The sequence below is a fragment of the Embiotoca jacksoni genome, unplaced genomic scaffold, assembly GCF_022577435.1.
Source record: "Embiotoca jacksoni isolate LCO1_2020_lvr unplaced genomic scaffold, fEmbJac1.0.p SCAF_61, whole genome shotgun sequence".
Taxonomy (NCBI): Eukaryota; Metazoa; Chordata; class Actinopteri; family Embiotocidae; genus Embiotoca; species Embiotoca jacksoni.
The window spans coordinates 536,593-553,702 of record NW_027185416.1 but is presented as its reverse complement, the minus strand read 5'-3'; the positions used below and the strand labels follow the sequence as shown (position 1 = coordinate 553,702).

The 17,110-nt window shown below is 39.1% G+C and overlaps 1 protein-coding gene across 12 annotated transcripts in view; it reads right to left on the bottom strand.

Annotated features, from left to right (window-relative positions):
* The window catches only part of rims1a (regulating synaptic membrane exocytosis 1a), a 109,265-nt gene that overhangs the window by 9,365 nt on the left and 82,790 nt on the right, over positions 1-17,110 (bottom strand). For 2 of the 12 annotated variants that reach the window (XM_069174781.1, XM_069174782.1), the window contains 9 exons: positions 15,263-15,428; positions 14,661-14,765; positions 14,015-14,074; positions 12,390-12,467; positions 10,138-10,227; positions 8,860-8,943; positions 6,971-7,036; positions 3,290-3,399; positions 1,763-1,881 (listed from right to left, as the gene is read on the bottom strand). In XM_069174781.1, coding sequence (XP_069030882.1) covers positions 1,763-1,881; positions 3,290-3,399; positions 6,971-7,036; positions 8,860-8,943; positions 10,138-10,227; positions 12,390-12,467; positions 14,015-14,074; positions 14,661-14,765; positions 15,263-15,428 — 878 coding nt within the window. The remainder of the gene's footprint in view (positions 1-1,762; positions 1,882-3,289; positions 3,400-6,970; positions 7,037-8,859; positions 8,944-10,137; positions 10,228-12,389; positions 12,468-14,014; positions 14,075-14,660; positions 14,766-15,262; positions 15,429-17,110) is intronic. The other 10 variants (XM_069174785.1, XM_069174792.1, XM_069174787.1 and 7 more) reach the window with 8 other exon arrangements.

Genomic DNA, 17,110 nt, shown 5'->3' with positions numbered 1-17,110 from the left:
ACTGTCCACCACTTCTAAGTGTTTGGTTAACCCAGGCTTTATTTATAGTGATTTCTAAAGGCTCCTGTAATGTGGAAATTAATTCATGACGAGTGAAAAGAAGTTCACATAGTTGCCCTATCTCTTTACTGATGAAATAAAGCAGGGAGAAAAAAATATGTAAAAGAAATACAGCTGGCACAGATGATGAGTTAAAGAAGACAGTATGAAAGTTACGTGGCAGAAAACATGATTCTGAGAGGAATGGAGTCCCGCAGTATCTCAGTCAGTTGATTCGTGGCTACATTTATTGATAAAGTGATGTGCCTTCAGATGTTTGACTGAACAATCATTTTATTTATCAACCACTATGCTATTATATTGTCAGATCAGAGAAAATTGTAGTCCAAGCAAGTTGTGTTGTTTTGTTGGGAACAGCTTTGCGTGAAACAAGAAGTGCAACTTCTCTGATGTCAACCAATCACAGGTCAGTACACACTGACACGTTCCTCAGAAAAATGATGCTGAAAAACTGATGACGGAAAAATGTGTGTCTAACAGGGGTGTGTCGGGCTTTCCATTGTTGTCAGCATACTTCATTATGTTAATAAAAAATAGAATAATATATGACATTTGACATATATGACATGATATTTTTACAATAGACTATAATTGTACTGAGTGAGTACAGTGATTGTACATATAGCATATTATTGGTATTATTAGGTTTCATCACATCGTAATCACAAAGCTGTTTCAGAGACTTTTCCAGACTGAAATAAAATATTTGAACATACTGTGTATAAGTATAAAGTTTAGGCTCTTGTCTGACCCAAAAACATTACCACCTACCTTCCAAAGCTTTTATCTCCATCTGCAGATACATTTTAATTTTATTGTAAATATATTTTGATTATAACTTTTAACTTAATTTATTGTTGACAACCTTCTATTTTATCATTTTTATTGTATATACAGTCCTACTTTACTTCATTGTACTTAATCTTTCTTATCTTACGTTGCCAACCTCTCGGGGTATTATATGTCTGTCTAGTTTATCTTGAATGTAAGCTGCTGGAACACTTATCGTATTGTATCGTATCATATCTTATCTCATCAGACAAACCTTACCTGTTCTGTAGACATTTACAATTTAAGTTTTGTGATGGAGGGTGAAAGCTAGTGTGAATTTCCAAGTGGTTTTTGGATGTTTCTTTTTTTTTTTTTATTCAAACCCAAATCACCTTCCTCCAGTAACTTTATTTTGTTTTCTCATTTTTATGTTTGTTTCCTGCTTTTACTGAGAACATGTTTTAATCACTATCACAGCATTAGCCAACACTTCTGGACTGTTTTAGTCAGTTTGTGCTGATGATGTATACCCTCAGATATATAATTTCATATTTAGACAAATGGAGGACAGTGTATTGCATCATGCAGCCCAAGTTAAACTACTCGCATGTGTGAAAGTTCTTATATCACCTTTAACTGAGAGCCTTGTGTAAGTTACAGATGTGGATTCAACATTTCTGTATTCAAGGTGTGAGATGAACTCTTGAGTGACTGCCCGGTTGGAACCAATCCATTTTATTGAGTGGTCTTCACCAGTACTGTGACATAATTTATTACGTTCTCAGACAGTCGGTGCTTTTCACTGCGATGCACTTCAGCAGCAATACGACTCACGCTCCGCAGCTGGAACCTTTAATGTCCCCTTCCACTCTCCTGATGAGTTCATTTAAAAGTGAACTGTGGTGTAGCCAGAAAAAAAGTTGTGGCCCACCTCTCGTTTATTTTTGAGGGCTCGGTCCAGGTCCTGTTGGCTGGAGGTGGTGGTGGTGGATACCCGGTTGGAATGAACCTTAATCTTGAGCTGACGAACACACTGTTCTGCCACCAGGGCTGCACACACACAACAAATACAAGAATACAAGATACACTTAATCTCCATATTAATCACCCACTGCACTGGAAATGAATCATTTATGGAGTAAAAAAAATAATACACTAAACTAAACTAAACTAAACTAAAACACTGTTTGATATCACTCCTGGGGAAAAAACATGAAGCCACAAAATTCTGAGGAAAACAGAGAGAGTGATGGAAACATTAAACAGCACTAATATATTACTGTGAGTACAGATTTAGTACAAAATTACTGTACTGCAACTTCAAAAACTGAAATATATTCTTGTTCGAAAACGACAAAATCCATTATTCCTCAATCAGCACTATTGGGAGAAGTTCCCAGCGTAGAGTTGCACTAAATTGCACCATGTACCAGAACCAAAGGCAGCCAGGCGTGTGTGAACACAATAGTCACAGTTATTGGGTTACTACATTTTCTACTTCATTTTTTTAACCATCTCCTCATCCGACCAGCCTACATGTAAGAATTTAAATGACATCATCATAATTGTATTTATGTCCTCATCCCATTCCCTTCCTGCTCATTTAGCTCCATGTCGAATCCCCCTGGTGTTTTACGGTAGGTTTTTCCAAACATATTAATGTTGTTTGTGGCGGAGCCATTTGCTCTCCCTTTTCCCAACAAAAAAACTCAAAAGGTTTTCTTTTCTAAGTGTGTCAATACACTCTGATTAGTTACTGCAAAACAAATGTAGGCTGTAACTGTAACTCATTGTACATAACAGGTATACCCATTTCAGGTTTATAATGATGTGGATATTTCCGTCAGGTATCATGAGCAGGACCAGCAGATAGCGCTTTTAAACATTCGTCAGTTCTAATTTAATGTTATGAGGTCTCTTTTGCTATAAAGTGATGCTGTAGTTCACTTTCTTGTTTACACTGTAACCTCACAAAATTTTAAACAGGATTTTAATCAGCTCGTGCAATCGTCCACTTCATAATACATAATGAAGTAAAATAAAAAGTAAAATTCATAAAGTAAAAGTACAAAAACTGAAATTTAAAGGGACTCGAGATTTAGATGGTCAAATTGGTTGTCTTCCTGCTTCCCAAATCACAAACATAAATATCAGAGAACAACACACAACAACGGACTTTTTTTCAGCCCAAGAAACAGAATTTATTTTGTCATGATGTCGTTTATATTTTTTTCTTCATATAGCAAAGCGTGTGTCATCTAATGGCGTGGGCATTATCAAGATTGAACTGGAAATGGAACCGTCCAGGCCAACTGAAGAGACTTCATGGATGCCAGGTACCTCTGCTTCGGGCCTAGACATTGTGTGTTACTGGCTCGTCATGGTAGATGGATGTTTGATGTATTAATGATCCCTCACGCAGATGTTTTCATGTTAATCATCAACAACAACATATTACCTTGTTCTGCGGTGTTGCTCTTGGGGGGAAGCTGTGGGAGCTGCCTCACTTTGCGGGCTGATGAGGATGTCACTGAGGAGGAAAGAGACGCACCACCTTGGAGGTGGCCCCTAACACAAAACAACACAAGAGTAAAGAAGACAGACGGGGGAGAGGGTGACATGATGAAGAGAAGAAAAGTGAATAAAAGCAAGGAAGAGAAGAGCGGGAATAAAAGAAGAAAAAAATGATATTAAAGTCATCGTGTTTGATCCAGGTCACTGCAGTGCTATTGGAATTTCAAGATTCTTGAGTTAATCCTATTCACACAGCAGTATTCAGACATTATAAGTGAAGGGGACGTCGTAATTCACCTGAAGGTACAAAAACTGAGCAGAGAAACAGCTACAAACAAATGAACCTGCTGTTATTTCCTATTTCTTGACTTAAGATGAATAAAGAAAAAGCATCAATTTTGGAAATGAGAGCACAGCAACACCAGTGGGAACATCATATCCACAAAGGGAAACTTGCTCAGGGGGTTGATAGTGAGGGATCCTGTAGCCAAAAAAGACCAGCAAATCAAGATTTCGACTGTGAAACAACACGAAGGTGAAGGTGAAAGCCTTCAAGCACAAATCCCACCGTGTCTTCCAACGTTCATTCAGTCCATTCTCACAAAACACCAAGAAACAGTGGTTGCTAATGAAACATTGGTTTTCTATTTCACTGGGATGGAAACTATTTTGTTTTTTTTGTCTTTTTCACATCACTTTAGTCAGTGCATGTTCTCAAAATAATAACAGAAAACGACTGCTAATTTATTTAAAAACTTTGTCTAAATATGGTACAAAATGTGGATATTATTTTTTGTAATCATTTTACATGAACACATCATCTTTTCTATTGTAAAAAAAAAAAAAAAAAAAAGTCTTCCATTTAAAATTAAATTTTTACTGGAAAGCGACTGATGAAGGCAAAATAATGAATGTATTGCTTAATAAATCTATTAAATTATTATGAATGCATTGTTCCTTTACATTTGGGCTCTAAACAGACCAAAAGATGGAAAACAGGTTAACACTTACCAAAATCTTACACAGCCTCTCAGAAAAACGATGACCTCTGAGAGTCCAGACATGTCCACACAACACATATACAACACATACACAAATACCAAACAGCAGCATCCCAGCTGTGATGTGATAGACATTTCACAGATACACACATACACACTGACAACAGTATGTCGGGTCAGAGGGAGGGAGCAGCCCTGTAGAGGCCACAGTCTCCATAGTAAAAGAGAGAGGATTTGGTTCTGTCTCAGCAGGTCAGAGAGGGGCTGATTCAAGAGGAGTCCCCTTACCAAAGGGCCGCAGTGGGGCCCTCTTTCCTTTGGAGCCCCTTAAGATGGAGGTAGGCTTGATTCTGCTGCATATACACACACCACACAAGTGTGCACAATCACACAAGTACCATACAAACCCAGAGCCCGGCAACACAATGTGTAAGCAGCAGCATGCAGGAACAAAATGGGGTCGGAAAAAAAGGGGTCGAGGAAAAAATGGAAGAAAGAAAAAAAAAATCAGAACATAAATAAATAAAATATCCAAATGATGTTAAATGAAATATTAGCAAAACAGTTTTCTTGTAGGTGAAATTAACCTGAATTTGTTCAACAGTTTTAACAAATAGTGAATTACACACTAAACAGTGTACTTCGATATGTACTGCTTTGTGGTGTTAATGATTTAAGCAATATTACACGAGAGGGTGGGCTTTAACGTCATTATTGGCACGACAGTGATGCGGTCAGGACCGAGGCGCTTGCGCTGAGGTCCGTAAGCATCACTGAAGTTTCTGTGGTAATACATTGGGTTTGACTAACAACTGGAAAACAATCAGTCAAGTCAGTAGAAGCGAATGTAATGTATGCAATGTTTACCACGGTGCAATGTTGTAGTAACAGCCTAGCAACAGAGAGGATTTCTAGTCCATTTTATTGCTTTCTAGAGATGGTTTCTCAAACTGAATAAAAACAGCACGTTTCACAGATATCTTAGTTACAACAAGACTCAGCGAGCTTAGTCTTGTTGTAACTAAGATATCTGCTGAAAAAAAATATTAATGGACTCGTGTTTTTAAGATTTTATAAATCTCTATATATATATATTTCAAGGCCATGAGAAAAGTTTATATATAGAGAGACAGAACAGAACAACAGGGTTTCTCCTCTGAGCATAAAGTGCACTGCATCTGCTTCAAGTGTCAGTTGACCAATTATAGAGTCGATACATCCTCAAAGTTAGCATACTGCCTACGATATGATCCATAAACTATTACTATCATCGTTATTGCCTTTTACTAACAATAATCCATTGTATCCCTTCATTACAGCTGTGCTTAGTTTAGAGTTGTTGTTAGCCTAGCTATCACAGCCAATCTGACTAATCAAAGACATATTCAGAGTCACCATAAAGGCTGATATTTATATATTTTTTTGTAAACACAATCACACATTACGTCAGATTAAACTCCACATTGCGCAACGTTAACCAGGCATATATATGGTATCATGTTTATTATTCACTAAATACATTGAGCGAGTAACTGGTTGCTATCATCATAGCGTCAGCAGTTTTTGTGCGCAAGAATTTAGTATCTCGTGGCCTCAATTTATTATGTTGTGTGCACGAGTTAGTATCTCGTGGCCTCGATTTATTATCTTGTGGCCTCGAATTAGCATCTCGTGATCTCGATTTAGTGTCTTGTGGTATAATTTAGTATCTTGTGACCTTGATTTATTATCTCGTGCCCATGGTTTAGTATCTCATAGCCTCGATGTTATCTTGTGTGCATGGTTTAGTATCTCATGGCCTCGATTTAGTATCTCATGCGCATAATTTAGTATCTTGTGATGTCAATTTAGTATCTCGTGCACATGATTTAGTATCTCATGACCTCAATTTAGTATCTCCTGGTCTCAATTTAGTATCTCTTGATCTCGATTTAGTATCTTGTGCCCATGGTTTAGGATGTCGTAGCCTCGATTTAGTACCTCGTGGCCACAATTGTTTTGTTTTTTCTCCCTGACCTCTTCGGGGCTCCGTAGCCAGCAGCTCCAACCCTGAAGTACATGTTGTGTGTAAATTGTTTTTCTTTTTTTCATTAGTATGTTAACACTTTTATTGTGGTAGAATAGTGAAGGAGACTTAGTTACACACTCATAGGAAGGATGGAAAACTAATATAATTCATTACCCAAGTTTCAGCCTGACCAAAACAAGGAAACATGTAAGCACACATGCGATGCAGGATGTGGACCATGTCTCTATGGTTTATGCACAGCAAAACAAATTAACACTTATACTGCAATCTTGGCAGCAATTATGCCTGTCAGTCCTTTGTTCAGCAGGTAGAATCAGACAATTTAGCCTCCACACAAATCAATGTGTATTTATGGGGTTTCTGTAGCTACGAAGAGGCTGAGATATCCAAGGAAAATGAACTCACCTCCACAAAGGACCACAATTCACTTGAAATTATTTAAGTGACCACTCAAGACCTCAAATAATACATAAACCTAACTTTTACGAACCTAAAAATGTATTCTTCCAATCTGGTAAGTGAAAATGAAAAGCTCCAACGTCTGCCTGTAAATCACCATGTTTGACATGTGCTGAGCCTACAGTACATGCCTTACCTGCCACTGTTAGAGAGTTTCCTGCCAAGAGTCTGACACTCAGGTGTTTCCAGAGTCCGAGGTTGCCTGGAGAACGGTGGATGAGCAAAGGGAACAATACATAACAGAACAAAAAGATGGATGGATGGATGGATGAATGGTTGAATGAGAGGATGGAAGAGAGCATGATGGAGGATAAATCATTCAGATTTAGAAGAGCCCGAGTGTGTCAGGTGCCGTCATTGGCCTTATGAGTTTATGATCAGAAAACAGGAAATAGGAGGCATGCTGTGATGGATGATCTGATGGCGGTAGGAATAAGGGGGTGTCACACACCCATGCTTCATCTGTAGCTCTGCCTTTGTGTGTGTGTGTGTGTGTGTGTGTGTGCAGATAAGTGTGTTTGTACCTCTTTTTTGTACTGAGGTGAATTAAAGTCTCTTGAGAAGGAAGTAGCATCCATATTCTCTATTCATGGACATGCAAATGACAAAGATGATACACGCATCGCGAAACACACACATAAAAACACACGCAGTCACACTTGTGATATGAATTATGGATATCAGGAATTCAAAGTCATTGTTCAGCACCAAGCCTTGAAAAAGAGAGACTTCTCAGTGGCTGAGAGGAGAAGGCGAGCACACAGAAGCTGCAGATGCAAGTTCCCGCAACAAAAAGTAGACGAGGAAAGACTGCACGAAGCAAACGCAACAGGGCAGGATTTCACACCCAAACTACTCAAAGTTCGAAAGAGCACAAACCTGGCAGTAAAAATCGTGAAGGAAAGGTAGAAGATCAACAGCACAAAACTATTGCAACAACAATCACAACCAAAGACTGTTGCTACGGCTCCGTTCATCCGACTGCAAACCAGAGACACAACCCACATACCAAAAGCCATTCAAGCAACCCTTTACACAATGTGAGTGACTAATCGTAGAACAAAATAGAACTTGTCTATGCCTAGAAAACTTTCTGAGTATCAGTATGACAAGTTCTACATTGTATATAACATTCACTCGCACTGTGTTCAGCTCATCTATCAAACAGTAGGAAGAACAATTGCAAAAAATAACAAAAATAGTTAATGATTTTATCTTGTATTTGTTAAAATAAACAAACAATGCCATTACAATTATTTTCTAGTATGCTAAATAACCTTTTAAGTTTGAAGTAATAGTTTGCCATTTTGGGAAATATACTCATTTACTCTCTCATTGAGAGTTAGATGAAAAGATTGATGTCACTTGCAAATCTGTCCTCTATGTATGTAGCTACAGCTAGAGGATGTTAGCATAGCCTAGCATACAATGTTGCAATATGGGGAAACAGGTTGTTCTTTAATCTGTGCATTTTAACAACGCCCCGCAAGCTGTTTCCCCATATTTTAAATCTTTACGCTCGGCTACATATTCAACTGACAAATCAGTCAAATGTTTAGCTAAAATAGGTTGAATTATATGTTGCATATGATACAAGATAAAGTCACTCACTCCATTATACTAGAACAGGGAAAGTTGGAAAAGTTTACATTGCAAGTTGACTACCAGCTATTCATGGAAGTATCAGAAATCGGCAAAGAGATTAGTGCAAATATGAGCAAGAGCTTGACAACTGCCTGAACCCAATAAGACCCAACTGAAGATTCCCATCAGGTTTGTGAGAATGTGTTCCTTACCAAACTTAAAATTGTAAACAAAAGAACAACAAAAATTTAAAAAAAAAATAAAAAAATAAAAAAATACATACTTGGGGAATAGTGACATTCTGAGCGAAGACTTAAAACGTTTTTCTTCTATTCTTATAATTTCATTGAAAACTTCAGGGTTTGGGTCATAATGGTGGGAGATTTGAAGGCATAAGTCAAGCTCCAAGAAGAAGCGGTTGGAGGGTCCACAAAAGGGTACCTGTCATCTTCAGGGGAAGCATGTTGGATAAGAATCCTGGGACTTGCCGGACGTCTTCGGGGCAGGGAATGGGACAAAGGTTTTCTACGTGTACACATACAGAATACATCACCCATATGACCAAGTCAGAGAGCCATTACAAAATCAGAAAGCCATGTTACTCCATCAGCTACCAATATATTTTGACCACTTGGGGGAAACAGAACAATCTATGAACACAAACATTGGCTTACAATCACTTCGTAAAGTTCATATGGCTAACTTGTTAGCATGGAGCAACATCAGCTTCGATTTGGAGTTGTGTCTCTGGCTACCCAACAAGTAGGCTGTGACTTCAATTGTCACCAATCTTTGAGGTCTGTTTTGGTTTCCACTAACTCTCAAGATAAGCAGCCAAAATATCTTCCAAATTTCTATCTTTTTGGTGGTGAATTCCCTTTTTTGTGTTTTCATGGATGGTGTTTCTTGGAAATCAAAATGTCAGTTGCATGTCGATTTGTTGTCCCAACAAAACTCCAACAATACAGGACCCACTGAACAGGTGGGACTCTCGCCGTTTACATTGTGGTCACACTATGAATGTAATCTCTTCACGGCCAGCATGGACAGGATGGATGATACAGTGACCCACAACTCTTTCAATATGCCGTGTGAGGTTTGTATTAAGACAGACTGGAATAAATTCAGAGCTATGATCTCAATGAGGTTGATGATGCTGGGAATGGTTATGCTGGTATTACACAGGAGGGAAGGTGAGAAATGAGCAGTTGAAATGTCGACTGATTGTGCTGAGGACTGGATTGTGCGAGGCTCAGTGGGATAAAGTTGACAGGGTGATGAAGTTTTTCAGCTTTGGCTCGAGTGGTTGGCATGTTTGGTAAAGTGTACAACAAGAGGTGCACCGATTCGGTTGTCAGACGGCCAACTACGCCAGTTGCAAAAACATTGCGCTTCATTGAAGCTGTCTAATTGCGTAGATACTGATTAATGACATAGGAATCAACACATTTTTGTGATGTAACAATTCTCAAATGTAACAAATTAAAATACATTGAATTTCTAATAACATTAAGAAAATCACTGCACCTTCTTACACAACTTTCAGGAACAGGAGAAGGAGCACAGTGGTGCACAATAGTGGTGTGGGTGGAGGGGGAAGTTTAAGAGGAGGCTAGTGGAGGATCATTCAGAGAGGAAAGAACTACAAAGACCAGGAAAAGCTGAAGACAAGAAACTACAGGAGGACTACAAGAAGGGGGTGGGTACAGAGGCTGGTACCTTTCAGTCTCTGGTGAGGGGGCATGATTGTCTGGAGTCAGACAGTTGGTGCTAGCGCTCCTAACCCTGTCCAGAGAAGGCTGGAGATCACTAGAGGCACCACAGCACAACATGCCATCCAATGGAGGAAGAGGAGGAGGAGAGGGAAAGGAGACAGGAGGAGAGGACAGAAACAAACACAGAGAAAAACAATGGACAAACAGAAAAAGTATTTTAAAAGAAAGTCCGGTTAGATTCCCAAAATCAAAATGCTAGACTAAGAACTAAACCATGACTGACTGGCAGGCGTCAGGACGAGAGTGTCTGTAAGTTGTCATGGTTGTCATGGAGATGGAGTATGAGAAAAAAAAAACTTGTCATTACAAGAATGTAATGATCTTTGCACTTTTCTTCCAACCAGGAAGGTTTAAACTTACAAGTTTATGGATTAATGATCATCTGTATTCTTATGTGTCGTCTGTGTGTTGCCATGACCATACTCATGACACGACAGAGCTTTTCTTTTAACATGCTGGCAGCGTGGAACTAGTTGCAAAATTAGCATTTGAAAAAGCGCATGCATTCAGAAAATGAAGCTGAATAAAGGAAAGAAAACTGAATCTGGACACTAGTCTATGAAGCCCCAGTTGTGGTAGAAAATACTCACACTAAGGGAAGTTCACGGCTTCATGACGACTACAAACTGTGTCTCCTTGTACAATAAGTATGCAGTTTTGTTGATGTCCTTACTCTAATATTGCTGATTAGAATTTTTTTAATTCGATCAGTCTTTTAATGGCTGCCACACAGGTTCAGAAAAGTTAATCACAAAATGTCTAAAGGCCTCAGTATGCTTCAAATGAAGTGATAATCTGATCATCTAATAGCATCTCAAAGGACCTTTCTGACATTGAAAACGGGAGCTGAGTCCAACTAAATTTGTTACAGACCATCTGATGTTCACAGCTGCTTCATGCTGCCATTGTGGAGGTACGAATGTAGGCAGCATTTGAATTCAGGCATTCTTCATGTGACTGCTACTGTACCTTTGTGTGTGTATTTCTTGAGAGCCTTTATTTTTTTCTTTGTGTAAAAACTGTTTCAAAGTGTCCTCGCTTGTTCAATTCATTTTGTTAAAAACTATAAAGACATGTAAAAGACACCGAACTTTCAATGAGGGGGTGTAACGTACGCACGAGAAGGAAGGAGACAAATTTAGAGGGTTTTTTTCTGTCCCTGGTTCTGAAAGTAAAAGTTCTGCCTAATTTACCTCAAAGACAGTTTTAGGGGAATCAGATTTGGTGTATTACCATAGTTTGGATGGACATGAAGCTCTTCCAATTAAAATATCTGTCCAAAAAAAGAAGCCGTGTGGTTCTTTGATAAGACATCAAAGGTGCAAGCATGTGGACCGAAACTCTTCAGGAGAGAAGTCAGTTTAAAACATTATGCTCACCACGAACAGCGGGCAGAAACTAAAGATGACATTGTTGAAGTCTCTGTTTCCGTCTGTCCAGACTAAAATGAGAGTTTTCAAACTCAGACAGTCTCAGCATTTTTTTTTCTTTTCATTTTGGGGTTTTGAAAACACAGGAGCAGTGTTTTCTTTGATCCATCCCTCTGACTGGATTCCTCCCCATCACAACGAGAGCTGAGACTCATGGGTATTGTTGTATTTATAGCCATCCATCAGCCCATACTGATGAACAAAACATGGTTCTCACAAATACAGTTGAAATAACTAAACCTGGTGGCCATTGGATTGTTACATTATCCAGCAGAGTCCTGACATTTCTCCTTGCATGGCAGCTACTGTTGGAGGTTTTTCTCCCTTAAAGAGGAGTTTTTTTTTCCCTCCTAGCTTATGTGGGAATTGTTGAATTGTTGGTTTCTCTGTATAATATTGTAAAGTCTTGCTATAAGGACTTTAATGTGTTAAGTGCCATGAAATAACCTGTGTTGTGATTTGGCGCTATATAAATAAAGTTGAATTGAATTGAATTGAATTGTGTCAGTGGGTGAATGGAAGGCAAACTGTAATGTGCTTTGAGATAACTAATGTGATAAAGCGCTGTATAAGAACAGAACATTTACCACTTGCTTGCACGTGGTATGTGCCCCGATCACTTGGTCGTTGGGTATGCTTTTTATTGAGTGACCTGAGGATTTTGTATTAAGTAAAAACTAAAAATAAGAATAGAAAATTTAAAAGTCTTCAAGATTTAAACACTTTGTTCATTTGAAGCATACTAAACCCATAACTGAAGACTTACCTGTTTGTCTGTTTGCCGATAGTGTTGAACAAAAGGGGCATCTTAGGTGGCAGTTTGTTATTGTGCCTAGTAGATCTCCTGAGGTTAGCATGCATGCAGCAGACACAAGTAAGGAAATGGAAGGCATGGGTGGAAGAGGAGAAAAAAAAACAGTTGTGTGGGAGTGGCTGGACAACAGACAGAGAGATCCTACAGGGAAAAAGAAGTGGCAACTTATCCAGTGATTTTATTCACTATGTACAGCCCATCTGAAGCTACGTCAAGTTGTTCAAAGACAACAGATTAGTTTGGCCCACTGGGGCCTTTAACAGTAAAATGACTGTAAGGTATTTACTCTACCATAAAAGCAAGGTAGGTTTCATGTGTCAGGACTGAGTTATTTCTTCACAAGTCACACTGTCATCTAACATGTTGCATTTCTTGCTAAAATCACTGGCTAAGCTTGTCGTTTTTTTGCCGTGTAAGCAAATAGAACTACAGCACCGCATGACAAGCGTACAAGCATCAAAAGCCGCCTTTCATCTCTCCAGACACACTTAGAAACACCCTCCTTCCATTAACACATCCGCCTGTATGGACAGTATAAACAAAGTGTTACCAGCCTATTATGGTTCTATCAGAGTTATGATTGCATGAGGAGAACTTTAATGAGACACACAGATGTATTCTCAAGAGTGTAACTTACCTCTTTGTCTGTGTGCTCAAACAACATGTGGATGTGATTCAGTACATGTGATATGTAGCAACTATTTAACAACAGTAAAAGTTGTGATATCTCAAGCTGTATAAATATATGGTGGCAGTTTGCAGAGTTTTGAGTTGTTTCAATCAGAATTATAATTGATTCATAATCAGTGGTTTGATTTCTACAAGTGGGGGGGAAACACTGACTAAATATTTCATATTGATTGTAGCCCTAACAAGCCATACTGTTGGTCTGCTTGCAACACAGTCTGAATGCAGTCCTGTAGTGACCTCTTGTGGATCTGAAGCAGTAGTACAACTGAACAACCAGAGGATTCCCTCTGATCAGCTCCTTTGCTTCTGTTCTCTCTGATTATTAATAGGGAAAGATTTCTGTCTTGTATTTGAAGGACACGTGAATGCTGACATTCTATATTTCTTTTGATATATATTTTTTTACTTTTTTCTTACTGTCAACAAATACCATGAATCACAACAATGAAGGGATCCTGCTAACAAGTATTGTGTGTTTATCCAAAGCCTCATTCCACTGTGACATAGAAATGAATGGATTTGGAGCTGAGAGCGACAGAAAGGGTAGGGAAGTCAAAATAGGATTTGTTGACAATAACAAAAATATATGGATGTATCTTCAACCTTATCTTGAATCTCAAGTGGGTTTTGATTATGTACGCATTATAGATAACATGTATTTTTGCAACACTCATCCTACTTTGACAGCAGAATAAAACTATCTCAATTTCAGTAAGATATTTTACAAAAAAAATCTATATTTACAGTGATGGATTTGTTTTAAATATTTTTTTTTTACTGCAATGAGACAAATCTGACAAAAACACTACACACATAAGACCACACCTCACCCAGAACCCAAATCCAGAACCAAAATGTAAACAACATGTTGTGATTGGCCAGTTTACCTGGTGTGCAGGCACTCAGCACTTTTGCCTCGCATTGATTGGTGGATCATGATGACCTCACTGTGGTTACCATGGGGATGGATGACACATGAGGAAATCAACAACAGTCAAAAAACCAGAAGAGCAGAGGGAGAAGAGGGTGAATAGGAAAGAGAAGCTGTCGCTGATTTCTTGGCGCGCGCACACACACACACACACACACACACACACACACACACACACACACACACACACACACACACACACACACACACGTCTTCAGAAATGCCACAGATTTTTGCAACCAATGCCTTTTTGTCTAAACATGGCTCTAAGGTCACTGCATTCAATATGACAATCAAAGGATAGCTACAGCAACAAACACTTTTCAAGATACAAAGAAGAACAGCAACAGAAAAAAGAAATATTCGTTAAAATAAAAAGCTGGAATCGAATCTAGAAAAAAAGATAATGGTAAAGAAATGATAAAATGAAGTTTTGGCGATAAGAACACACAGTCACACTTCTCACACCTTTGCAGCAGAAGCAGTTCTGCACAGAAAACTATAACCTCACACCATGAAACATTTAGAGGATATCTTTTAGACAAACAGTGGAAGCACCTCTCGACATTTAGCCGAATTATATTTCAGACACAGACACGCACCTGTCATCCAGGTACTCATCCCCCTGGTGGCGACCTCTGGCAGCATCGTAGTGACGCGTTGGAGAACGAGAACGACGAGTGTGAGAAAACTCGTCATCCAGACTCCTGAGAGGGAGAGCAGAGGAAAGGAAAGGAAAGGAAAGGAAAGGAAAGGAAAGGAAAGGAAAGGAAAGGAAAGGAAAGGAAAGGAAAGGAAAGGAAGGAAGGAAGGAAGGAAGGAAGGAAGGAAAGCCTGATGTGAGGTTGGTGGTCAGACTGTGTTGCAGTAGACTCTGTGTCGGGCTCATTTGTCTCAGCCAGTAAAAGCAAAGCTGGCAGCACTGTGTGTTCTGCATCCGACATTTCATTAGTAGATGGACTCAGTTTGCCAGCTTCCAGCAAACTATCTCATTTCTTCTCTTTCTCTCTGCTGTATGTTGCTTTTTCCTCTTACAAGAGACCAAAGTCCCCCCAGCAGGCTCATATGGGTCGTTCATCAGTAGTCATTATCAGACATGAAGTCATGCCGCCCACCTTTGAAGACCAACAGTCTTCATACAAAGCAGTGTGTTGAGCAGGCAGCATTTTTGACATGAACACAACCTTTTTTTTTCAACCCTCACCTCTGGGTGGGAACGTTGGGCGGCCGGTACCGGATGCGGCCAAGCTCCTCCCGGTGCGGGGACACCGAGCGGGAACGTATGTGATGGGAGGGTGTCCTCTGCTGGTCGGGAACCTCCAGGGTGGATGTGGGCTCCCTCTGCCTCTCCCTGCCACGCCCATCAGCTGCTGGGTAGAACCAGTAACACGGATGAACACACAGAATCCATATATTAGATCATGGCAAATAGACTTTATCGTTGGGAAAACTCAAGACGGCACCATAAACTAATCTGATTGAATAAATGACCAGTTCAAGTCAATTTTATTTACAGCGCAAAATCCCTTTGGAACATGGTCCCAAAACACTTTACACACAAAAAAAGCCACAGGCACATTAAAATATTAATATCAAAGAAATATTAAAACAAAAAGTGCACTTTACAATTGCAGTGAATAAAATAATAGACAACCAACTTAAATCAGAAATGTTAAAATATTAACATCAATAATATGTCAGTGTTAAAGGAAAAGTTGAAACAACATGCAGTTGAGGAAAATGCAGAGTAAGGGAAAGTATATTGAGAGGATGGTTCAGGGTCAGTTTAGAAGCCCTGTAAGTTTTATCAAAAAGGGAAAGTTTTAAAATGGATCTTAAAAAAAGAGAGAGTGAATCTACCTCCAACTAAACCCAAACTAGGAGCTGGTTCCACAGGAGAGGAGCCTGAAAGCTGAAGGTTCTGCATCTCATTCTACTCCTGGAAACTCTCGGAACCATAAGCAGGACTGCAGTCTGAGAGCGAGGCGTTCTGTTGAGCTGATAGGGTACTAAGATGGAGCTTGATTATTAAGGGCTTTGAGTATCAGGAGCAGACATTTTAATTGTGTTCTGAATTTTATAGGCCAATGATAAGAAGCAAAAATGGGAGAAATTTGCTCTCTTGCCAACCCGCCAGCTCTCTTTCATCAGCATTCTGTATCACCTGGAGGTTTTTCAGAGAGCCACCGGGGCATCCCCACAACAACGAATAACAAGTCTAGCTTGAAAGTAATAATTGCGTCGAGTAATTTTTGAATGTGTGACTTGAATGTCATATCCTGCTCAAAAATAACTCGAAGAATCTCAGTGGGGCTGGAGGCCATGGCAATGTAACCCAGAGTAACTATATCGGTGGATAAACAGTTTCCGAGGTTTTTAGAAGTAAAAAAACAAAAAAAACAGGTCATCCGGGACTTTACATCTTTTAGACATGCTTGAAGTTTGACCGATGAATTTGTTTTATCCAGTTTCATAGTTAGATATAACTGGGTATAATTGTCATAACAATGGAAAATGTATCCAGTGTTTCCTAATGACACTGCATAAGAGAAGCATGTGAAAAGAATCAGACCGAGCACCGAACCTTGTGGAACCCCATGAATGACTTGTGTAAAAGAGATTATAGATCGATAGATCGATAGATCGATAGATAGATAGATAGAGAGATATTCCTTCACTACAGCAGCATTTATAGATTCAGGAAAGTGGTACCATATAAGCAGAATGCAGTACATTTGTCATCTGCATCATAAAGCTCAGACCTCTGGTTTATCAAGGCACATGTTTTAGTTTATATTGAGTTTATAATAATCCATATGATCCCTGCATATTATTGGGTCTGCAGCTTTGTGTTTGAAGCTTCCTGGACTGTTTTGATGATACAGGATAACTACCATTATCCAAACGGGGAAACTTTAAGAAGTAGGCCTTTAAGTATTAAAAAGTTCCTAAAGGCTTTGATAATGTTGCAAGTAGCTTCCTGGAATATAAAAACATGGTTATAACAGCCAAGGCGAGCTGCAATAGTAAATTGTACACGGCGAAAGCATGC